The following is a 24,812-nucleotide window of genomic DNA, read 5'->3' as shown; positions in this document are numbered from 1 at the left end:
AGAATCTTCAGTCTTCAGACTGTTCATCTGCAGATACACCTGCTGTCTGCTGTCGTCTCTGGAGATGGTAAACCGGCCTTGGACTGACTGAGAGTAGGCAGTGCCACCACCGCTATTGATATAAGCAATCCACTCCAGTCCTTTTCCAGGAGCCTGTCTGATCCAGACCATAGCGTAGTCACTGAATGTGAATCCAGAGGCTGTACACGTCAGTTTGTGGGATTCTCCAGGCCTTTTAACCACTGGTTCAGATTCTGTCAGAGTCTGAGCATCAACACCTGTCAAGATTAAAAAGAAAACATCATATGTATTAAGATAGAAACGCAAACAGAAATTATTTAAGATCAGCATCAGTGAAACTCTTCACCTGCCCAGCAGACAGTTAAAAGCAGCAGCCCTGTCCTATAGTCCATCATGTTGAACTGTGTGTCCACTGTCCTCTGTCGTCCTCTCTGCAGTCAGTTAAGTAGAGGTGGAAGACATCTGAATTTTGCATTGACTCCTCCTCACAGGGAGGAGTAAACTAGATTGGACTTGGTTTTCATTTTATTGTTGGTGAAACTGGAAAATGAATGTTCACTGTACTGCTGTCACTCCTATACAGAGCACCTTGCCAGCTGTTCAGCTGTGTCTGTGAAGTAAAATGTTTTCTTGTGTTTTTTCTGACGATTGCCACATTACACAGAATGAATTTCCGAGAGGACAAAAAACTGAGCTACCTAAGGCACCCTCTTATAAGAATGCGGAAATTGTTCCAGTCTGAAAAACAACAAACTGTAATGAAATTACTCAAATCAGCAAAACAAAACAAGAAAAGACAGTAAAGAAAAACACAAAACAAAACAAAACAAAACAAAACAAAACAAAACAAAACAAAACAAAACAAAACAAAACAAAACAAAACAAAACAAAACAAAAAAACAATTGTTACAGCTTATATTTTTTTATACCCAGTTTAGATTTGTTCATTTGTTCTGTTCGGCAGCTTTTATGGGTATGGTGGATAGATCACGCATAAATTAAATCATGAAATTACTATTGGGAACATTATTAAACATTACTGTTGTACAAAAAAAAAAATTCTATTACTGCACTCTTTGAGGATTATTTTGAATTAAGCTCTCTTGAATGTACACGATTTGTACATTCAAGGTATTTCAGCTTTTTGGAAGTATTTTTCCCCTGAAAATTACCTTTAAAAAATAGTAAAAATACCTAATGTCCTCTGAATTGCGGACATTAGGTATTTGAGGCAATAGGGGTCTGATGAGGACAGTAGGATTTTGTACAGCTGATGAACCAACTCCAGTCACTGTGGCTCTCGAGCACAATAATAAACAGCAGAATCTTCAGTCTTCAGACTGGTCATCTGCAGATACACCTGCTGTCTGCTGTTGTCTCTGGAGATGGTAAACCGGCCTTGAACTGACTGAGAGTAGTAGATCTCAGCACTGTCATATCTGATAACAGCAATCCACTCCAGTCCTTTTCCAGGAGCCTGTCTTATCCAGTGCATCCAGTAGTCACTGAATGTGAATCCAGAGGCTGTACAGGTCAGTTTGTGGGATTCTCCAGGCCTTTTAACCACTGGTTCAGATTCTGTCAGAGTCTGAGCATCAACACCTGTTAAGATGAAATTGGAATATAGTCAGGTGTCTTAAGCTCTTAACTTTTTAAAGACAACTTCAACTCAAGATCAGAGAATATTTTCACCTGCCCAGCAGACAGTTAAAAGCAACAGCCCTGTCCTATAGTCCATCATGTTAAACTGTGTGTCCACTGTCCTCTGTCGTCCTCTCTGCAGTCAGATAAGTAGAGGTGGAAGACATCTGAGTTTTGCATTGACTCCTCCTCACAGGAAGTAGCGAATTGAACAGTATAGATCTCAGTTACTGTTTGGTGAAACTGGAGAATTAATGTTTACTGTAAATGATTCATTCCTCCAAGAGTAACTCTTGTATGTTTCATTATTTAAGTTGGATGCCTTTCAATATTAGGCACAGTCAGCATCATGTTAAGACGTTGACAATCGTACCAACTACTTACTGCAGTTTTACTCAAATCATCTTTTGCTAAAACTAACCAAGTTGTTTTTGTGCCTAAACTTAACTAAACCTTTACCATACCAGTATCACAACATGAAACGTTAATTTTGTTTTTTTCAGCAGTGATGTTAAACAGCTTATCTGTATATCCTGACGCTGTAGGGGTGCTTATTAAGGAAGGTAGGAACAAAAGTCCAATGTGGTCAATTTGGTTGGAGGACTGTTGGTTGATTGTCACGCAAAGTTTTCACCAGTCAAACAATTTTAAGGACACCATGGGAGACAAACCCCAGTATGAATAAAAGTGTGAAAAAGTGATACAGACACACACACACACAAGTCTTTATGAGGCAGGGCTAAGTGTTCATGTTATTTTATTACTGAACTGGTCTGAAATCATTTGTGGTCTGAGGGCTCCTCCTCTGGTGGCTTCATGTTATCATGGTTCAGGCACTGAGGGGTTTTTGTTCAGGTCTACTGATGGTTTGTGTTATTGTGGGTCTCTGGCACAATAATACACAGCAGTGTCTTCAGGCTGCACATTCTGTCCGTTTAGAGTCACTGTGTTTCTGGAAGAGTCTAAGTCGATACTGAACTTGTTCTTTAGCGAATCTTTGTAGTATGAATCTCCAGTGTATTTCCATCCAATCAACTCCAGTCCTTTCCCTGCAGGCTGTCTGATCCAAGCTGTAGCGTAGCTGCTAAGAGAATAAGAGACCTGACAGGTGATGGTCAGACGTTGACCTGGCTGCACAGTCACAGAGGCTGGTTGTGTCAACTGCTGACACTTCACACCTGTTGAAAAAAGAAATTTTTTTGTAACAAATTATCAAGTTTTACTGCAGAAGAAGAGCTGTTGAGTGTTGTGACTATGACAAATCCAGAGAGACTCACAGGATCCAGCTGCCAGTAGCAGCAGCAGAGCTACAGAGAACATGGTTGGTTTTAATTGTGATGTGATGGCAGCTTCTCTTCTTCTTCTGCAACTGACAGCACAATGTCAAGTCTTTATAGCTGACTGTAGGGAAGTTCACTTTGCATAGACAAGGATGCTGTAAAGAGATTGAGAATTGTATGAGCTGCACAGATATTTTGATGCATAATTAGAAAACAAATCACTAATTAGAAGTGTATCTTTAAGTTTTTGGTTTGCTCTACATGAGAAAGACAATAACGTTTACTTTTCCATCAACTGACAATTTAAAATTCATGCATTTGGGAAAAATAGAGACACAAAGAACATTTTTAAGATGTCCGAGTCTGTGTATCTCTGAGTGTTTTGACGTTGTTAAACTGAAATTTTTACAGAAAGCACATTTTTGACTTGGTGGATTATTTTACACAATTGTTCCCTCATGTTTCACTGTAGTCCTTGGGCACAATAATAAACAGCAGAATCGTCAGTCTTCAGACTGTTCATCTGCAGATACACCTGCTGTCTGCTGTCTTCTCTGGAGATGGTAAACCGGCCTCTGACTGACTGAGAGTAGTCAGTGCTGCTACCACCAGCATAAACAGTAGCAATCCACTCCAGTCCTTTTCCAGGAGCCTGTCTGATCCAATACATCCAGTAGTCACTGAATTTGAATCCAGAGGCTGTACAGGTCAGTTTGTGGGATTCTCCAGGCCTTTTCACCACTGGTTCAAACTCAGTCAATGTTTGACCCTCAGTACGTACAGAAATCTGAACAGATCATTAATTATTACAGTCATTTTGTCTACATGTCAGGATGTTTGTCTTACAGAGTCTTTTTATCATGGATTATGGAAAACATATTCAAATCAATTTAGCATTGCAATGACAATAAATAAATAAAAGGAGCAACTTTTAATGGTTTCAGTGTTTGCAGATGTTTGAAGACACAGACATACAGAGAACCCTGGAGACTCTAGAGGACAACAGCTGCACAGGAACTGAAACCTGCCTGACAAATATGTGAATCCTTTAACTTAGATGAAAACAATTATAGTTCATGCATTTATAAATTATTTATTGTAATAATCAACACATTTCCCCTTCATCTGTCTGTGGTTGTGTCAGAAATATGAAACAGTCTTTATTAGTTATGATTCGGTGTGGTTTATAGCTTTTTTTTTTTTTTAAATTTGGATCCTATTAGCCACTGCAAAAGTAGCAACTACTCTTCCTGGGATCCACACAAGTAAACATTACATAATAATGCAAAACAGTAGTGTAATTAAAATCCTAGACAAAATGGAACCAAAAATAACAACAATCAAACAAGCAAACTACAAAACAAAATAGAAAAACAATGAATTTACAACAATAAAACAACTAATAACAACAATAACAACAATTAAAACAAGTGCCCACACTAAATCTAAATAGTTAGTAAAACATTTGATACAGCTCAAAAATTATAGCTGCACCACTACACTACATCACATACAGTGACTGAAAAAAATAAATAAATAAAAATGACAAAGAAAGTTTGTCATTAATGATCAGTCACATATTATACAGCAAAACATGTCCTATTTGGAGAGGGGCTGGTGTTCTGTGCCATTAGCAATTTCATTACACTCATTTTAAAAACAGCTTTACTTGTTAAATGTGTAATATCTGATAGCACATTAGTCCATATTTTTTCATTTTCATAAACAAAAATTAAAAATAAGTTTCTTCTTGCCCATGTAGAGGTTTTATTTTCTCAAACTGTCAATATTATTCCCACATTTTTTAGACATGTTTTTAGAAAAATGACTATGTAATTATAGTTTAATCAAAGATGAAAAACCTCTCTATTTAAAATATTTAACTTAATACACAAAATATGTAATATTCAATCTACTTTATTGAAAACAGTAGTGTTAACTTAACAGTCATTACTAATCTCCACTTCATAGATCACTGCTGTCTACTCTCAGAAATGTTTTTAATGACTTTTTGGGGTCTCACTGCCTGTTGATTCTCAAGGAAAAGGACAAGACCAGATAAAGTACTCACAGAACAAGGACTCATGTTTTACTCAATAAACTGAAATATATTCCACAAAAGGAAATCCTCAGTAATTAAACACATAATTTATTGGCAGTCTCTCTCTCTCTCTATCTCGGTCACACACAAACACACACACACACACACACACACACACACACACACACACACACACACACACACACACACACACACACACACACACACACACACACACACACACACACAAGCACCCACATTTTCTCCCTCTCTCTCTTTCAGATAAGAAAGCTGCCATGCAGTTTCTGTTATAAATTTTAGCTGCATTCCTCAAGTGACATAACGCATGTCTGAATTAACATGAATCAGCTGTCCAACTATTCAGTAACCTGGTTTATGTTACTCCGCAAATGTTTTATTGAAAATTGATCCAAGTCCCAACAACTGATGATATAAAATGGCCAAGTTATGATTACTGCATGACCACACTAATGACCATGGATAGGTATGCCTCTGGAGCCCTTGTGTAATCTTCAATGTATGTCTCTATAATTACGGTGACTTGGAATGTAATGACTAGACTGTAGGACTCTATTCTATTGTTCATCAAATTAGATGTTGTTAATCTCTTGTTCATTGAATAACAATATTAGACATTGAATTGATGATTAACTAGTCCTGTACCATTCAGCATAATTCCTTGATGTGCTGCACTGTGATAATTGTCAAATTAGATACTGTTCTTCATACTCTATACATTATGTTTTTACATACAATTTATTTTTAGAATCATTGTTGATGGACCATAGCGAATAAGCTGAGGTGTGTGATTTTTGTGCTTAAAACTTCAATTAAATTAATCTCCCTAAAGTAGTGTGTTTGCCCTTCAAGATTTTCTTATAACTGCTCACAAAGCCTCTTCTCCAGTTTTATTTTACCTAGTCTAGACTGGTGTTCTTTCAAGTTTTTGTTTTTTTTTCATTTTTGTTAAGGTGTGCACATTTTGATCTTTATCTGAAACCAACCTCGGTTTGTAACTCAATACCAAACTCATTGAGCCTAAGTTTTCATATTTTGTACTTCAGTAAGTCTTGCTTCGATTGTTTTAGGAAGTTTTTTTGTCCAGCCAAAGAAATTACTTTCAAGACTAAGAGTTTAATTAAGAAAAATGAGTGTAGCAGAGCCTATCTGGCGGCAACCACAACAGACCAAGAAACCAGCGGACACTGCATCATTCGACAACTTCTGCGTGCTTACACAACATCCTCATCAACCTTGGGAGCTGCGAGTGGAGTCAGCACCAAACCACTTTGGATCCAACTGAAAGGGGCCAGCTCCAAGATGATGCTGCAAAAATATGCTAAACTTTACTTCTGCTTTCCTTGGTAAGAGTTGATGTCAGATAATGCTCTGCATTCTTAATTTTAAGTCCTTTAGAAGTAGATTGTCCCAAAGCGTTCCACCCTTCTCTGGTAACTTTGAATTCAACAAACTTGAATGCCAAACTAAACAACTAGGTCAATTTGTCATTCAAACAACAGCTTTATTCATCTGTTTGATTCCAAACCTCTTTGTTATATGTCAATTACTAATGCTTCATTTATTCAGTTGCTTATACACATTTAGCCATAAATAAATCCTCATTTATCGCCAGGCTGTGGTCCTGTGTATTCCTACGGAGCAAAGACAGAGATCCCGAAAGCTTAACTACTCCTGATTATAAGACTGATCAATTAGTTTTATTTTTTTTCTTTCAGTAGAAAGTGGTGCCCCAATTTTCAACAAAAGCAAATTTAAAATCAAGGTGTAATATTTATGCTACATCTCTACTTCCTGCCCGATGTAGCTGAAGTCACTGCTGATGGTAAACACCTTATAGACAAACTTTATTGTACAAAATGTGCCAAGCACATGCAACACATGACTTGTAGATTTTCAATAGCAAAAGAAAGAATTTTGTATTTTATATGGTATAATCCTTACCAACCACGGTACGAAACAGAATCAGGCAAACAAGCAGGTAATCAGATCTGATCATTGTAAAAGACAGTTGTCTGTGTCCACTCTACAGGGTGTCTGTCAAATTGAATCCCTGTCCATTGCTCTTCAACCCATCTTGTAGTGATTGAAGATGTCAGTTTTGCTTTGACCTCTCCTCTCAAAGAGAAACACCACATGTCACACATCTCAGGAGTGAAAAAGAAAATTTATTTTGTTTTGATTATAAAGTTTTGATGATGAAGATGATTTTCAGATTATTCAACCTTAAAAATGTCAATAATTAATATTTTATTTTATATCAACTGCTGGATGTGTATATAACCAACTTTTTGCTATGTGGTTTTCTATGTCAAATTAGAAGATGATATTACAGTTAGTCAGTGTTGTGTTCACAGCCTGTGTCCTCTCAATGTCCAAAAACAACAAAACACAACACAACACAACAAAACAAATCTAAATTATTGCAGCTTTAATTTTTATTTATACCCATTTTATATTTGTTCATTTGTTTTGATCAGCAGCATTTGTGGGAATAGTGGATAGATCATGCATAAATGTCCACTTACAATGAATTAGTCGAGGTCAAGTTCAAGTTCACTTTACAGTCAAATCTTTTGTACGAATGCAAAAAGTGAAATACTTAGGTGTGATTTCCATTTTCCTGACTGCATTTTAAAGTACAGAAGAATAAAGCTAAAATGAAATCCCTAAAAACATCAGAATCCGAATACACTTTATAATGCATTGTTTAAAAGTCTGATGGACCGAGGGAAGAAACTGTCATGTAGACTGGTGGTTAATTTCACACGTGCTATACACAATCGTTAATTGGGAACATTATTAACTATTACTGTTGTTAAAAAAAAAAAAAAAAAAAAAAGAACGTTATAGTTAACCCTAAGAAGCAGGAAGTCACAAACAGTAATGGCAGCTGCTCCTGTCATAGTGTGCATTTGTGTGTGCAGATTTACTCTCATTGTTGTGTTCTTCTTTGTTATTTTTATCCTAAATAATATGTTCACCTGCCACGTGTAGGTCTCTTTAAGAGTAGAGTTGTAGAGTTTTTGCAAAGCCTCTCTGCTCTGTTTAACCACTGTGTGTTTGGCACAGTAATACACAGCAGAGTCCTCTGGCTTTAAGTTGGACAGTCTCAGATACACCATGCTGTTGCTATCATCTCTACTGATTTCTGCACGTCCTCTCACACTGCTGGCATCAGATGAGCTTTCCCCTATCCATTCCAGTGCCTTTCCTGCAGGTTGTCTGATCCAGTTCATAGTACAACAGCTAAATGTCAAGCCAGATCCCCTGCAGGAGAGACTGAGGGTCTCCCCAGGCCTTTTCACTACTGAACTGGAAGGAATGGACTCCATACTCTGACCCGTACAACCTGATGAGATGAGAGGAGAGAGGAACCACAGCAGAAAGTGAGACAGTCATCTGGGATGTTTTCTGGTATCACTGTCTGACCATCGGTCAATGTTGTCTGATAAAAGATGAAACATCAAGAAGCAGGAGAACTCACAGGGCAGAGAGAGAGCAACCAGCAGAAGAGTGAGTGTGTTCATCATCCTGATGCTGGAGATGTGACCTCTGATGCTCCACACAAAGGACAAGACCAGTCAGCAATCTGTGATTTAGGTAATGTCATTTTAATATGATTGGTTTTTTTAAACGTTTTTTAAACGAAAATTTATAAACAAGTAAAACCGAGAGTGTTCGTCTGAGTTACATTTTTATGAGCTACAGAGTAACCTGAATAACCTGAATTTTTAAAAAAAAAATGCTCAAAGATTGGGTAAGTGAATTAATTTCATAACTTCCCTAAATGTCTTAGAGTTAAGAATCTATTTTATATTATTTCCACAATTTCAGTGAAAATTGAACTCTACTATTGAACTTTTTCTGAACTGAACTGGTCTGAAATCATTTGTGGTCTTAGGGCTCCTCCTCTGGTGACTTCCTGTTACCATGGTTAAGGGATTGAGGGTTGTTTTTTTTTTTCAGGTCTACCGATGGTTTGTATTATTGTGGGTCTCTGGCACAGTAATACACAGCAGTGTCTTCAGACTGCACATTCTGTCCGTTTAGAATCACTCTGTTGCTGGAAGAGTCTAAGTCGATACTGAACTTTTTCTTTGGTGAATCTTTGTAGAATGAAGCTCCAGTAGATCCTGTTCCAATCCACTCCAGTCCTTTCCCTGCAGGCTGTCTGACCCAAGCTGTAAAGTAGCTGCAAACAGAATAAGCAACCCTGGCTCCTAGAAGTCACAGTTTCTAGTTTCTATACAGCTAAACTGCAACAGCAAATACGTTCTGAAGGACACGTAACAGCGTAATGATTGCGTGTACTATTAACATGATGATATCTTGCTAATTAATGTGTTTGACAAGTCTCAAATACGTTGATACTGATAGATATGAGTAAAATGTCCGCAGACAACGTATTTGTTTTCCGCCAAAATATCCGATATTGCAGTACAATATCCACTTGTAGTGACTACAGCATTATTAAACCTTTTTATGGTTATGTGTAGGTACACACAGCACTTAGTTAAGGTTAGGGAAAGATCCTGGTCTGGTTTAATACAGAAAAAGCTCAAAGTATCTTTAATCTTTGTTTACATTTACCCAAAACCAAAATCTTTCCCCAACCTTAACCAAACCGCTTTCGTTGCCTAAACCTAACCACAGACAGGGCCCTGGATGCAAAGCCAGGTCTCTGGTGTGACGGTATTGCGCTTGGGACGCCCACCATCCACCCCACCCACCTCCTGGTGACCCTTCTACTGTTGATGAATGTAAAGATTCATTCATTCAAAAAATAGTATATAAAAATAGTCTGGTCGAAATTACGTTTCCCACAAAACGTATTTGCTGTTGTTTACTTGCTGTTTAGGTGCTATTTAGTTGTATAAAAAACGCAATTTCTAGGAGACAGGGATGGCCATGAAATCTTCCCAAACCCCGGGATCACGTGCCAAAGAAATTTACTGATGTGGATCCGGATGAATTAACTGTAGAGAAAAGAAAAACCCGTTGAGACCCAGTATATATAAACACAGGTTGGAACTCATTAGTTCACTGTGATGACGCACACTGTCGGTACTTAGCTGTACCGGCTCCATTCATCTCTTCATAAAAGTAAATCAATGTTAAGATTTCCGTCTTACAGACAGCAGTATGATATGACCTCCCACACATCCAGCGTCTTCCTGCAGCCCACAGTAACCACCTTCTCCTTCAGCCACTGCCTGCAGCCTCCACCAGTAACCCGTTGTCCAGCCTCCACTTACACATTGTGGAAGACAGGAGTACCATTACCGTCCTCTGTTAGGAGTTTAATTTCAGCAACTAGACTGCTTTGCCGTCTTTGACTCTTTTAAGAACAAATGATCCTAGTTGCTGTTGTTTTTATTGCTGTTGTTTACTCTTTAGAGATAATATTTCTCAGCAGCCAGGATCATGTAAATAGTATAAAAACTTAAGTTTGCTGTGGCTGGCTTGCTTTTGCATAAAAGGTTTCAGAGTTTGCAGATGCAGAAGGCACAGACATTAAGAGAACCTTGGAGACTCTAGAGGAAAACAGCTGCACAGGAACTGAAACCTGTTTGACAATATGCAAAAAACTACATCCCTTTACTTAGATGAAAACAATGGCAAATCATGCATTTATAAGTTATTTTTTGTAATAATAAACACATTTTACCTTTATCTGTTTGTGGTTGTGTCAGAAATAAAAAACAGTCTTAATCAATTATGATTCAGTGTGGTTTATAGCTTTTTGTTTTCAGTTGTTTGTTTGATTGTGTGTTTTGGTTTTGTTGTATTACTTTTATTTTTACTTTGGCCAAATAAAACAAAAATGTCACAAAAATGAATGAAGCGTATGAATGTGATGGAAAGAGGGAAATTATCTGGTTTTGCAATTAGTGTGTATATGAATTTTTTTTAGAATTTTTTTTCTCATGAAACTTTGAGGCCTAGTCATACATCAGTGGTAGTAAAATGTCACTGTGTTGTATCATTTAGAATTATTTGACCTGAGGACATTAATCATGTGAGACAATGCAAGATCCAGTAAGGATGAGAAAATACATATTTTTTCCCAGAAATCCCAGGAAGTGTTTCTTTCAGCAGGATTAATTGTTCACCATCTTTAATCAGTCTCACAAGCTTCCGTCTGTTCATCCTGATATCTACTTACTGTCTGCTGATATGATGAACTGACACTGAAAGATGGAGCTGCAGTCATTGCTGAAGGTAAATCCTTTATACTCAAACTTTACTATTTAATAAGTGTTGAGGTAAACAACACGAATTCTGGTTTACCTATAGCAAATTAAAACATTTTAGAATTTGTCTGTCTGGCAAATTTGCAAATTCCAAAAGTGTCAATTTTTGTATCACGTTCATGAAGACATGAATATGGAGTTTTACCATAATAATTCAGAGAAATTAAATGTAGCAGACATACCTGGCCTCAGTGACAAGCTCTTAAGGAGGTCACGTTAAGGACATTCAGTGCTTATGGAACAAAAGACTTTCCTTCCTGCTCTTCAGGGTGAAGATAATCCCATCGCTTGAATTCTTAAGAAATAAAAGTGCTTCATTGCTCGAAGTCCCTTAGAGAACTGTTACTAAACATAACTCTAGCCCTTTGAATACCCTTGTGGTTTGAATTGTTAAAGATATAAAGTACTTGGTTAAACATCCCAGAGTGGAATTACTCTAGGAAACACCATCGTGGTACTTAGGGCGCCCATACCTCACGGCCTTTTGTTTGAGAGGCTAAAGCCTTAGCTGAGACATTGCTTTCTGTGTGCTCTGAGCAAGAATAACCTCTTTCCACTTGAGTAGTGGAGATCTTCCAGTGGTTGGTACTAACGTCGCCATTACTGACGTCACCTCCCCCCTCTCTTCTCCTCCACTTCTTTTTAAAAAAAACAGGACTAGAAATTTGTTGTCCTCTGGTGGTCGATTGGATAACTGAGTTTGAAGGTCGAAATATTCAAACACTGACTATGTGCATGTAACAGATTGAAATCTAATACTCTTAACTTTGTAAATTCATTAATTATGTCAAAATCTTGCTACTAACTACTCATAGTATTGAATAATCCTGTATAGTAATTCCACATTTGAATTATATAACCCAACACACTTGTATTATACACTTCTATCACTTAAAGGCAAATTACTGAAACTGATCTTTGGTTTTATAAGCATAGTAATTATGACTATTAAGGAAAACTTTTTTAGATACATTGTAAAAATTTCGATTTTCCTTCCTACAATAAAAAAACCTATACCACTTCCACATTTGCACTGCATAATCCGATTCACTCTCTAAGTGTAAGCACTGCTTGAATTTGAGATTTATTATTCATTTATCATTTTATTTATAATTTATTCATTATTTAGAAATTATTTAGAAATTATCCCAAGTTCACTGTAAGGCTTGCCAACCTTTTTTCCAGTGTTACTGTCCTTTTGCCTATGATTCTTACTCTGCACTGCTTTCAGCTTTAGGGTGGACTCATATATCAGACGTTCCAGTTTTGGAGGTTACTGCACCTTGATCTGGTATGTTTTGAGCCCGGTCATTTGGATGTTCCAATTTTGAGAGTTACCAGCTCCAGGTGACCTCGTCAATTTTTGGGTTCTACCCACAACAGGCTGTTCCAATTTTGACACAGTAATGTGGGTCTTTAACTGTTCAACTTTAGTTCCATCCCTTTGAGTTCAAACCCGTTGAGGGACTAGTTACCTCTGGTGGCTGTCACAACAACATAATGCATCACTGAACAAAGAACAATTCAAATTGGGTTGCTCATAAACACTACTAATTCAAATACTTATGACACATGAACCAACAATAGAAACATACATAGGTGTTGAGTATTTGTTTACAGAACAACTTGAGAGTCATACAGAACTCATCAACATCTGCCTGTGAAATTAACACACTTGTATGCTTTCTTTGGTCCTCTCTTTCTAATATAATAGTAAATCAAGCTTATTAAGCAAACCACCTACATGACCTCCCCTTGTGAATCAAACATGGCAGCTTCAGTCACAGCTTCAAGCCATGATGACCCTTTCAAGAACTTGGAAATGGCATTGGTGGACCTGACTAAAGATTTGCTACCTGGCTATGCAGTTCAAATCCAGAGTACTAACCCATCTGAACTCAAACCAATACTGTCAGACTTTGTAGCCAAGTCCCTACCTAAGCCACTGAAAGACAAGCATTGGCCAAAATGTTTGATAACCTGTCCATTATATTGACTGCACGGCTCAATCTACCCTGGTAGTACAAGCGATCAAATCCAGTTCTTTTCCAGGAGCCTGTCTGATCTGGTTCATAGGGTAGCTGCTGAATGTCATCCAGAGGCTGCACAGGTCAGTCTGTGGCCATTTAACTACTGGTTCAGATTCTGTCAGAGTCTGACCATCAACACCTGTCAAGAGAAAAAAGAAATTCTGTATGTGCTGTAACTTCACAACTTAAGAGACAACATCAAATCAAGGCTGAAGAAAAGTTGAAAAATTTCACCTGCCCAGCAGAGAGTTAAAAGTAGCAGTCCTTTCCTATGGTTCATCATGTTAAACTTTTTGTCCACTGTTCTCTGTCGTCCTCTCTGCAGTCAGATAAATAGATATATAAGATATAAAAGATTTATGTTATCTTTAAAACTTCATTCAAACTCAGTTTTTTAAAATTTGCTCATGTCAATCACAAGTTCCTGAATGTCTTTTGGTACCGTCAGAATCAAGAATCTCCTGTATATTATCAAAACATTTTCAGTGCTAAATATACTTTTTTCAGAGACTAGTCTGAGGTCATTTGTGGTCTGAGGGCTCCTCCTCTGGTGGCTTCATACTACAAATGTTCAGGCACGGAGGGGTTTTTGTTCAGGTCTACTGATGGTTGGTGTTATTGTGGGTCTCTGGCACAGTAATAAACAGCAGTGTCTTCAGGCTGCACATTCTGTCCGTTTAGAGTCACTGTGTTGCTGGAAGAGTCTAGGTCGATACTGAACTTGTTCTTTAGTGAATCTTTGTAGTATGAAGCTCCAGTGTATTTCATTCCAATCCACTCCAGTCCTTTCCCTGCAGGCTGTCTGATCCAAGCTGTGTAGTAGTCGCTAAGAGAATAAGAGACCTGACAGGTGATGGTCAGACGTTGACCTGGCTGCACAGTCACAGAGGCTGGTTGTGTCAACTGTTCACACTTCACACCTGTTAAAAAAAAGAAAATGTTTTGTATCAAATTATCAAGTTATACTGCAGAAGAAGAACTGTTGACTATGACAAATCCAGAGAGACTCACAGGATCCAGCTGCCAACAGCAGCAGCAGAGCTACAGAAAACATGGTTTACAGTGAAACTGACGTGCTGTGAACTCCACTGACAGTCTGATGTAAAGTTTTTATAGCTGATAACAAGGAATGTCACTGAGTTTGCATAGAATCAAACATGAAGCATCAATGTTGGTCTAACTGGAGCCAATAGAAGAGTCAGTTCAGTGTTATTATATTTGCAGACTGAAAACATGCCAGGAAATCACTTCTGCTTTACATATGATAATTTAATTTCATTACTCACTCTATTTTAACATTTGGAATTGTCAGTGAAACAAGTTTTATCCTAGTCAAATAATGTATCTCTGCTTTTCCTGTAAACTATTTATATCCAAATGTGTTGTTCTGAAAGCAAATTGTTATTTAGATTAATTAAATGAATGGGCAACTGCAAAGCAATGTGGTGGATTAGGAAAGTTGTTACTATTTTAAATTTTTTTATTGTCCTTTGCACAAAAACGGAACTAGTCTTTTTTAATTTTCTTTAAGCATCAACATAGAAAAATTAAATATGTTATTCAATATATCCTGACACAGAACAAGAAAAGTAAAGTAGAATACAAATGCGTTGTAAGTAAACTACTATCACGGAGTAACTGCCCATGACTTTCGTTATTTATTTCCTAATTTTCAACATGGGCATGTTGTTCAGTCACACGAGTCTCCTCGTATTTGTGCAGGTCTGTTGGTGGTTTTTCTTACTGTGGGGAGACATACACAGTAATAAACAACTGTGTCCTCCGGCTGCACATTCATGTCCGTTTATAGTGGCTGTTCCAGTAGAAATGTCTCTGCTCTAGCTGAACTTGTTCTTTAGAGCATTGTTTTCATAAAAGTTGCCACTGTTTCCACCCCATCGATTGACAATCCAGTCCATTGTTTTTCCTTCACAATGTCTGATCCAACATGTTGCATAGCTGCTATCAGTCAAAGAATAACCAGAGACCTGACAGGTGATGGTCAAAGTCTGTCCAGGCTGCACGACCTTTGAGTCTGGCTGGATGAGATCAATACTGTTCACACCTGTGGAAACAGAAATCAACATATACTCCATCAGTCATCTGACTATTCAGTGTTTCTAATGTGTTTATTAGTGTGAATCCACTGAAAGCTCCTCACAGGATCCAGCTGCCAGCAGCTGTATCAGAGCTACAGAGAACATGGTTGATGTTGAAGCTGAACTGATGTGAGCTCTTCTGTCCTCTCACTGACACACACACACAAACTTCACTTCCTTATGAGGAACCTTCATTTGAATATTATTCATATATATTCATATAATATTCAAATTTCTCTTTTGTCAAGAAAGCAAAGGAACAACCAAATCATATAAACAGTATGAAGACTTGTGTTTCCTGTAGATGATTGGAGGTTTGCAGTTGTACATAGAAGATGTAAAACAAAAAGATGCTTTGTACCATGTTTACGGTATCAACCAGCTACTGTCCATGTGCAGTCCCAGCAGCTAATTACTGTAATACTGGCGTGCCAGCTCAACAAAGAAATTTCTAGAGTTGAATCATTTCATCACTGTCACATGCCAGCAACAATGAACAGCTGAACCTTCAGACTTCTGGCTGGACATCTTTAGATCTACTTTCTACATCTGCTAGACATGATGAACCAACCCTAGGCTGTTCTTTAATTGATTTAATTGATCAACTCTGACCATAAAAACTCTACATCAAATCAGCAGTCAAACATTTTATTTCACTTTTCAACATCAAATTAACTCCAATAACTTCAACTTTTTCTACAACTTAACAAAATTTAAAAACATGAAAAACTTTTTACTACTTCCAGTTAGTTTTTACCTCTCATGGTTCAAGGATCATTTAGTTAAGATGAATGATACGACCTACTGTAACTGTCTCATTATAGAGACAGAGGAAAGATAAAATAAGGCTTTAACTGCCCTTTAAAAGTTTAAAGTAGAGCTAGAATATTTGTTCCACCTCAGCAAAGTGTTAATAAACTGATTTCCAATAATTCCCAAAATGTTACAAGGTTATTATTGATGTTTTTTCCAATACATAGTTTGTGTGTGTTTATGATCATGTGAGACAATGGCTAGAAATTAATCAACCTGAAATTTGTACATGTAGTCCTTTTTTTGTTCAAAATGTTTGAGAAGATTCTTGTGCTGACGCTGGCTTTTTTTAAGGAAGGGGGGATATTATTCTTTCTCATGGGCTGTCAGTTCAGAAGCAAAGGTGAGTCCTGTAGGATTTTGTACAGCTGCTGAACCAACTCCAGTCACTGTGAGTCTTGAGCACAATAATAAACAGCAGAATCTTCAGTCTTCAGACTGTTCATCTGCAGATAAAGCTGCTGTCTGCTGTTGTCTCTGGAGATGGTAAACCGGCCTTGGACTGACTGAGAGTAGACAGTGCTGCTACCACCACCGCTACTGATATAAGCAATCCACTCTAGTCCTTTTCCAGGAGCCTGTCTGATCCAATGCATATCGTAGCTGCTGAATGTGAATCCAGAGGCTCCGAAAAACCCACCGTGCACTCACTGCTCTGCACAACCCAGTTAGCGACGAACAGGTGAACAGATTGGAGCATTTAGCATCTGAAGATTGAACAGATACTTCCCTTATCAGTTAGTAGAGACCAAAACAGAGCTGATGGAAAGTGAATATTGGATTTAAATTTACCAGGTGGCCAAAAACATGAGTCCAAATGAACGATAATGTTGCTCCATAACTGCTGGATGTGTAAATAAGCAACTGTTATCTAAGTGGTTTGCTAAATTAGGTTTAAAGGTGATGATACTGTTTGTCAGTGTTGTGTTCACAATTTGTGTCCACCGCCCCCTGAATGGCCACAAAAAACACAACACAAAACGAAACAATTATTGCAGCTTTAATGTTTATTTATACCCAGTTTAGATTTGTAAGTTATACTTAACCGTATGACAGTCTCAGATACACCATGCTGTTGCTGTCATCTCTACTGATTTCTGCACGTCTTCTCACACTGCTCGCATAAGTATTTCTACTTGCTGTAGAGCTTGTTATAATAATCTTTATTCAGTATGTATGTGTGTATGATTTTTTTTCATGGAAAGAAATTATTTACTTCTGGAGTTAAGCTCTAACACAGATATCTGAGTGGTAATATTGTTGTTGTGTTGTGAGACGGTGTATGTGTTTGTGTGTGTCGATATGTGTGTGTGTTCATGTCTTTCCCTCTTAAGTGCTGAATGTTTGTGTTTCTATTTTTCCTGTTTTGCTACATATACGTCTTGCATATAAGTACTGAGGGTTTTTGTACAGCTGATGAACCAACTCCAGTCACTGTGAGTCTCGAGCACAATAATAAACATCAGAATCTTCAGTCTTCAGACTGTTCATCTGCAGATACAGCTGCTGTCTGCTGTCATCTCTGGAGATGGTAAACCGGCCTTGGACTGACTGAGAGTAGTAAGTGCTGCCACCACCACCGCTACTGATACGAGCAATCCACTCCAGTCCTTTTCCAGGAGTCTGTCTGATCCAATGCATAGGGTAGTCACTGAATGTGAATCCAGAGGCTGTAAAGGTCAGTTTGTGGGATTCTCCAGGCCTTTTAACCACAGGTTCAGATTCTGTCAGTGTTTGACTCTCAGTACCTGCAGACATTTACATAGCTCATTAGTAAAGTTACATTGTCTTATCAGGGTGTTTGTCAGAAAAATTTTCATAATCCTTACCAACCACGGTACAAAACAGAATCAGGCAAATAACCAAGTAGGGATGATCATTGTCAAAGCCACTTGTCTCTGTCCGCTCTACAGGGTGTCTGTCAAATTGAATCCCTGTCCGTTGCTCTTCAGCCCATCTTGTAGTGATTGAAGATGTCAGTTTTGCATTGACCCCTCCTCTCAAAGAGAAACACCACATGTCAGACATCTTTGGAGCAAAAAAGAACATTTATAACATCCTTCTCTATTTTGATTATAAAGTTTTGAACTTGAAGATATTTTCAGATTATTCAACCTTAAAAATTTCAATAATCAATATTTTCTTTTATATCAGTATTATATCATTTGACACTGTGAAAACAATTTGACAGTAAAAGGGGTAACTCACAGTCATGAATCAGCAGAGAATTATCACCTGAAACTGCAGCTCCCCTCAGCTTTACGGACTTTTATATTGACCCTCAGCTCATTGTTTATTTGTCTGACTCACAACTTCACTGTTGTGGTTCACTCTCACCGCTCTCATAGGACCATTTGCAAGTGTGGCAACCACTTATTTTCAGCAAAAAAGCTCCTAAAAACCCACCGTACATTCACTGCTCTGCACAACACAGTTAGCGACGAACAGGTGAACAGATTGGAGCATTTAGCATCTGAAGATTGAACAGATATTTCCCTTAGCAGTTAGTAGAGACCAAAACAGAGCTGATGGAAAGTGAATATTGGATTTAAATTTACCAGGTGGCCAAAAACATGAGTCCAAATGAACGATAATGTTGCTCCATAACTGCTGGATGTGTAAATAAGCAACTGTTATCTAAGTGGTTGGCTAAATCAAGGTAAAAGGTGATGATACTGTTTGTCAGTGTTGTGTTCACAATTTGTGTCCCCCGCCCCCTGAATGGCCACAAAAAACACAACAAAAAACAAAACAATTATTGCAGCTTTAATGTTTATTTATACCAAGTTTAGATTTGTAAGTTATACTTAACCGTTGGACAGTCTCAGATACACCATGCTGTTGCTGTCATCTCTACTGATTTCTGCACATCTTTTCTCACTGCTCGCATAAGTTTTTCTACTTGCAGAAGAGTAGCTACTCCATTCCAGTGCTTTTCCTGCAGGTTGTCTGATCCAGTTCATAACACAGCAGCTAAATGTGAAGCCTGATGCCCTGAAGGAGAGACTGAGGGTCTCCCCAGGCCTGTTCGCTACTGAACTGGAAGGAGTGGACTCCATACTCTGACCCGTACAACCTGATGAGATGAGAGGAGAGAGGAACCACAGCAGAAAGTGAGACAGTCATCTGGGAAGTTTTCTGGTATCACTGCCTGACCATCGGTCAGTGTTGTCTGATAAAAGATGAAACATCAAGAAGCAGGAGAACTCACAGGGCAGAGAGAGAGCAACCAGCAGAAGAGTGAGTGTGTTCATCATCCTGAGGCTGGAGATGTGACCTCTGATGCTCCACACAAAGGACAAGACCAGTCGGCAGGACAGAAGTACACTGCACAGACTCAGGATTTGTATCAGGATATCATGGGGAGGAAGTGGCTCAACTGCAGAATCAAATCATTTTTTTGTATTCATATATATGTAGCCAATTGTCAAAAAAATACCATATCCAAAAAAGAAAAACATTTTGCTGGTGTTCACCCCAAACTGCTATATTTTTAAAATATATTTTTGTTGTTAAATGCTTTGTGCTTGAATATTTCATAACAAAATGTGGTCTGTATATGCTTTAGGCCACTGGGTATTTCTGCAGGTTTTTGGTGGTTTGTATGTATTTACATACAAAGTAATAAATCAAAATGAAGACTCATTAGAAGAAACAAAAGTGATGTGTGATAATTTTATCTCACGTCATTACAAAATAAAGTCAATCTTTGTGACTTCTCACTGATTGTAATTTAATTTTATGAAAAAAGTCATTATGCAGCCGGGAAAAAAAATTCCCCGCAGACAGGGTAAGTTATAATTCTTGCAACAATTTGCAATTCTGATTCCTTTGATGTTTTATATTACCATTGTCATTATCTCCACATATTCTGTAGAAATTACATTCTATTAAAAAAAGACTGTTTTTCTCAATGAACGGGTCTGAAATAATTTGTGGTCTGAGGGCTCCTCCTCTGGTGGCTTCATGTTACAATGGTTCAGGCACTGAGGGGTTTTTGTTCAGGTCTACTGATGGTTTGTGTTATTGTGGGTCTCTGGCACAGTAATACACAGCAGTGTCTTCAGGCTGCACATTCTGTCCGTTTAGAGTCACTGTTTTGCTGGAAGAGTCTAAGTCGATACTGAACTTGTTCTTCAGTGAATCTTTGTAGTATGAAGCTCCAGTGTATTTCATTCCAATCCACTCCAGTCCTTTCCCTGCAGGCTGTCTGATCCAAGCTGTGTAGTAGCTGCCAACAGAATAAGAGACCTGACAGGTGATGGTCAGACGTTGACCTGGCTGCACAGTCACAGAGGCTGGTTGTGTCAACTGTTCACACTTCACACCTGTTAAAAAAAAGAAAATGTTTTGTATCAAATTATCAAGTTATACTGCAGAAGAAGAACTGTTGACTATGACAAATCCAGAGAGACTCACAGGATCCAGCTGCCAACAGCAGCAGCAGAGCTACAGAGAACATGGTTTACAGTGAAACTGACGTGCTGTGAACTCCACTGACAGTCTGATGTGAAGTTTTTATAGCTGAGTAACAAGGAAGGTCACTGACTTTGCATAGAATCAAATATATGAAGCATCAATGTTGGTCTAACTGGAGCCAACAGAAGAGTTGCTGACTGTTATGACATTCTATATTATTACATAGTAAATTGTAACATTTTGAACATGTCTCAGCATTTACAGAAATGAAAGAAGTGCTATCTTCTACAAATAGTACATCTTTGGTTTTGGAGTAAACTATTAATATTAGTGAATTAGTTAGCTTAGGTAAATTTAAATAAATGAAAATGACGATGAAGTTTGCAGGTGTTGTTCATCATCTCACAGAAGGAGAATGTGAATGTTGAATCACTGACAAACACAATTTAATTTGGTACTCAAGAGGCTATATTTTGTAGTTGAATATTTAACACCAACATGGAGTTGGCTGACCACTACCAATGTCGTTCCTAAATTAGTAACGATTCAAACATTAATTGTGATTGTGTTTTTTTTCTTTTTAAATCATGATTGTGTGGACGAGCAACTGGTTTTATAAAGATTTCTTTCTTGTTTGATGACGAGCTTTTAAAGTCAAATTGTTCACTTTTTTTGATGACAATTTCTAATTATTTAAACTGTACAAAACAGTTGCTCTTAAACTTTAAAAGATATATAAATTATGATACAATACTAATGATTACTAATGCACATTATACTGTATGTGTAATTCAGTTTTCACTATCAGAATAGATATAGTAATGTTTCACGGATTATAATGTCAAATTATTAAAATTGATGAAAACAGCTACTGTTAAATAGAAATTAAGAATCTTTTATAAAATCTAAAGACTACTTCCAACTTTACTGCAACAGTGAACTGGTCTGAAATCATTTGTGGTCTGAGGGCTCCTCCTCTGGTGGCTTCTTGTTACAAGTGTTCAGGCACAGAGGGGTTTTGTTCAGGTCTACTGATGGTTTGTGTTAATGTGGATCTCTGGCACAGTAATACACAGCAGTGTCTTCAGGCTGCACATTCTGTCCGTTTAGAGTCACTGTGTTGCTGGAAGAGTCTAAGTCGATACTGAACTTGTTCTTCAGTGAATCTTTGTAGAATGAAGCTCCAGTGTATTTGCTACCAATCCACTCCAGTCCTTTCCCTGCAGGCTGTCTGATCCAACCTGTAAAGTAGCTGTCAACAGAATAAGAGACCTGACAGGTGATGGTCAGACGTTGACCTGGCTGCACAGTCACAGAGGCTGGTTGTGTCAACTGCTGACACTTCACACCTGTTAAAAGAAGGAAATGTTTTGTAACAAATTATCAAGTTATACTGCAGAAGAAGAACTGTTGACTATGACAAATCCAGAGAGACTCACAGGATCCAGCTGCCAACAGCAGAAACAGAGCTACAGAGAACATGGTTTATGGTGAAACTGACGTGCTGTGAACTCCACTGACAGTCTGATGTGAAGTTTTTATAGCTGATAACAAGGAAGGTCACTGATTTTGCATAGAATCAAATATATGAAGCATCAATGTTGGTCTAACTGGAGCCAATAGAAGAGTTGCTGACTGTTATGACTTTCTATATTATTACATAGTAAATTGTAACATTTTGAACATGTCTCAGCATTTACAGAAATGAAAGAAGTGCTATCTTCTACAAATAGTACATCTTTGGTTTTGGAGTAAACTATTAATATTAGTGAATTAGTTAGCTTAGGTAAATTTAAATAAATGAAAATGACGATGAAGTTTGCAGGTGTTGTTCATCATCTCACAGAAGGAGAATGTGAATGTTGAATCACTGACAAACACAATTTAATTTGGTACTCAAGAGGCTATATTTTGTAGTTGAATATTTAACACCAACATGGAGTTGGCTGACCACTACCAATGTCGTTCCTAAATTAGTAACGATTCAAACATTAATTGTGATTGTGTTTTTTCTTTTTAAATCATGATTGTGTGGACGAGCAACTGGTTTTATAAAGATTTCTTTCTTGTTTGATGACGAGCTTTTAAAGTCAAATTGTTCACTTTTTTTGATGACAATTTCTAATTATTTAAACTGTACAAAACAGTTGCTCTTAAACTTTAAAAGATATATAAATTATGATACAATACTAATGATTACTAATGCACATTATACTGTATGTGTAATTCAGTTTTCACTATCAGAATAGATATAGTAATGTTTCACGGATTATAATGTCAAATTATTAAAATTGATGAAAACAGCTACTGTTAAATAGAAATTAAGAATCTTTTATAACATCTAAAGACTACTTCCAACTTTACTGCAACAGTGAACTGGTCTGAATTCATTTGTGGTCTGAGGGCTCCTCCTCTGGTGGCTTCATGTTACAAGTGTTCAGGCACTGAGGGGTTTTTGTTTTGGTCTACTGATGGTTTGTGTTATTGTGGGTGTCTGGCACAGTAATACACAGCAGTGTCTTCAGGCTGCACATTCTGTCCGTTTAGAGTCACTGTGTTGCTGGAAGAGTCTAAGTCGATACTGAACTTGTTCTTCAGTGAATCTTTGTAGTATGAAGCTCCAGTGTATTTGCTTCCAATCCACTCCAGTCCTTTCCCTGCAGGCTGTCTGATCCAAGCTGTGTAGTAGTCGCTAAGAGAATAAGAGACCTGACAGGTGATGGTCAGACGTTGACCTGGCTGCACAGTCACAGAGGCTGGTTGTGTCAACTGCTGACACTTCACACCTGTTAAAAGAAGGAAATGTTTTGTAACAAATTATCAAGTTATACTGCAGAAGAAGAACTGTTGACTATGACAAATCCAGAGAGACTCACAGGATCCAGCTGCCAACAGCAGAAACAGAGCTACAGAGAACATGGTTTATGGTGAAACTGACGTGCTGTGAACTCCACTGACAGTCTGATGTGAAGTTTTTATAGCTGATAACAAGGAAGGTCACTGATTTTGCATAGAATCAAATATATGAAGCATCAATGTTCTAGCTTGAGCCAATAGAAGAGTCTTCTCAGTGTTATTATATTTGCAGAGTGAAAACATGCCAGGAAATCACTTCTGCTTTACATATGATATTTTGATTTCATTACTCCCTCAATTCACACTTCTAAATTGACCCTGCAGTCAAACTACTTTTAATTATTTAAAATAATGTATATCTGCTTTTGCTGTTACTATTTTGAAACCGAATCATTGGTTACGTTCATTACGATCTAGTGTAACTGCAAACAACATGTTGGTGGATTAGGAAAGTTATTACTATTCTTAATGTTAATATTAACCAGATGGACTGCTCTTAGGGAAATTTTCAACAGAAATAATAGAAAACATATTCAATAAATTAACATTGCAATAACACCCTTGGAAACTAAAATACCAGTTACATTCTTTAAGCCATGTTTACAGTCTGTTTCATATTTTTTCAAATTAGTAAAACCGTCCTTTTAACATGATAAGTGCTGTTTTCCTGACAGAATACATTTACTTCTATCTCAGACACATAAACCTCAAAAATATGAGTAAAAAGGTTTTTCAATAGCAGCATTTATTTATTTATGAATTTACTTCTTTTCTGTGCTAATTTCTTTGCTGCAAACAGAAGTACTGACAGCAGCCAGGATCATATAAACAGTATGAAAACCTTAGTTTGCTGTGGCTGGTTTGCAGGTTTGCCTAAGAGCCTTTCAGTGTTTTCAGTGTTGGCAGATGTTTGATGACACAGACATAGAGATAAACGTGGAGAAAACAGCTGCACTGAAACGTGTGACAAAAGGCTGATGAAGATGAAAACTATGGTAGTTCATGCATTTATAAGTTACTTTTGGTAAAAATTACCACAATTTACCCTCATTTGTATTTGGTTGTGTCAGTAATAAAAACCAGTCTTAATCATTAATCAATTATGCAGTATGGTTATGTTTTTTTTTTCAGATTTTGGTTTGTTATAGTATTTTTATCATGGCCAAATAAAATATAAAAGTGACAAAAACTAAAAAATCCACACATTAAAGGGACACATTTCTTCTCAGCAGGAAAGAGAAGTAGCTACCGTTAATTCAAATACTGATATAGAAAACTATATTTCCCACTTCTCTATAATTGACACACCACAATCA

The 24,812-nt window shown here is 37.5% G+C and overlaps 7 gene segments (V, D, J or C); all 7 read right to left on the bottom strand.

Annotated features, from left to right (window-relative positions):
• Positions 1-5: 5 nt before the first annotated feature.
• On the bottom strand, positions 6-416 carry LOC120787068 (the record flags this gene model as incomplete). The annotated part of the segment is given in 2 exon segments: positions 6-278; positions 368-416. Coding segments are annotated over 2 exon segments (322 nt in total), but the record flags the coding sequence as incomplete, so codon positions are not given.
• Positions 417-917: 501 nt separating this feature from the next.
• On the bottom strand, positions 918-9,742 carry LOC120787067. The segment is given in 3 exon segments: positions 918-1,623; positions 9,116-9,245; positions 9,674-9,742. Coding segments are annotated over 3 exon segments (513 nt in total).
• LOC120787080 lies at positions 2,536-3,565 on the bottom strand. The segment is given in 3 exon segments: positions 2,536-2,840; positions 2,940-3,097; positions 3,478-3,565. Coding segments are annotated over 2 exon segments (348 nt in total).
• A 4,182-nt stretch (positions 9,743-13,924) lies between the features above and the next one.
• LOC120787071 lies at positions 13,925-14,434 on the bottom strand. The segment is given in 2 exon segments: positions 13,925-14,229; positions 14,321-14,434. Coding segments are annotated over 2 exon segments (348 nt in total).
• Positions 14,435-20,217: 5,783 nt separating this feature from the next.
• Positions 20,218-20,708, bottom strand: LOC120787069. The segment is given in 2 exon segments: positions 20,218-20,549; positions 20,641-20,708. Coding segments are annotated over 2 exon segments (348 nt in total).
• A 976-nt stretch (positions 20,709-21,684) lies between these two features.
• On the bottom strand, positions 21,685-22,141 carry LOC120787066. The segment is given in 2 exon segments: positions 21,685-21,989; positions 22,080-22,141. Coding segments are annotated over 2 exon segments (348 nt in total).
• Positions 22,142-23,121: 980 nt separating this feature from the next.
• Positions 23,122-23,578, bottom strand: LOC120787070. The segment is given in 2 exon segments: positions 23,122-23,426; positions 23,517-23,578. Coding segments are annotated over 2 exon segments (348 nt in total).
• Between the last annotated feature and the right edge of the window lie 1,234 nt (positions 23,579-24,812).

Source organism: Xiphias gladius, unplaced genomic scaffold, assembly GCF_016859285.1.
Source record: "Xiphias gladius isolate SHS-SW01 ecotype Sanya breed wild unplaced genomic scaffold, ASM1685928v1 HiC_scaffold_108, whole genome shotgun sequence".
Lineage (NCBI taxonomy): Eukaryota > Metazoa > Chordata > Actinopteri > Istiophoriformes > Xiphiidae > Xiphias > Xiphias gladius.
This window is presented reverse-complemented; position numbering and strand designations above follow the sequence as displayed.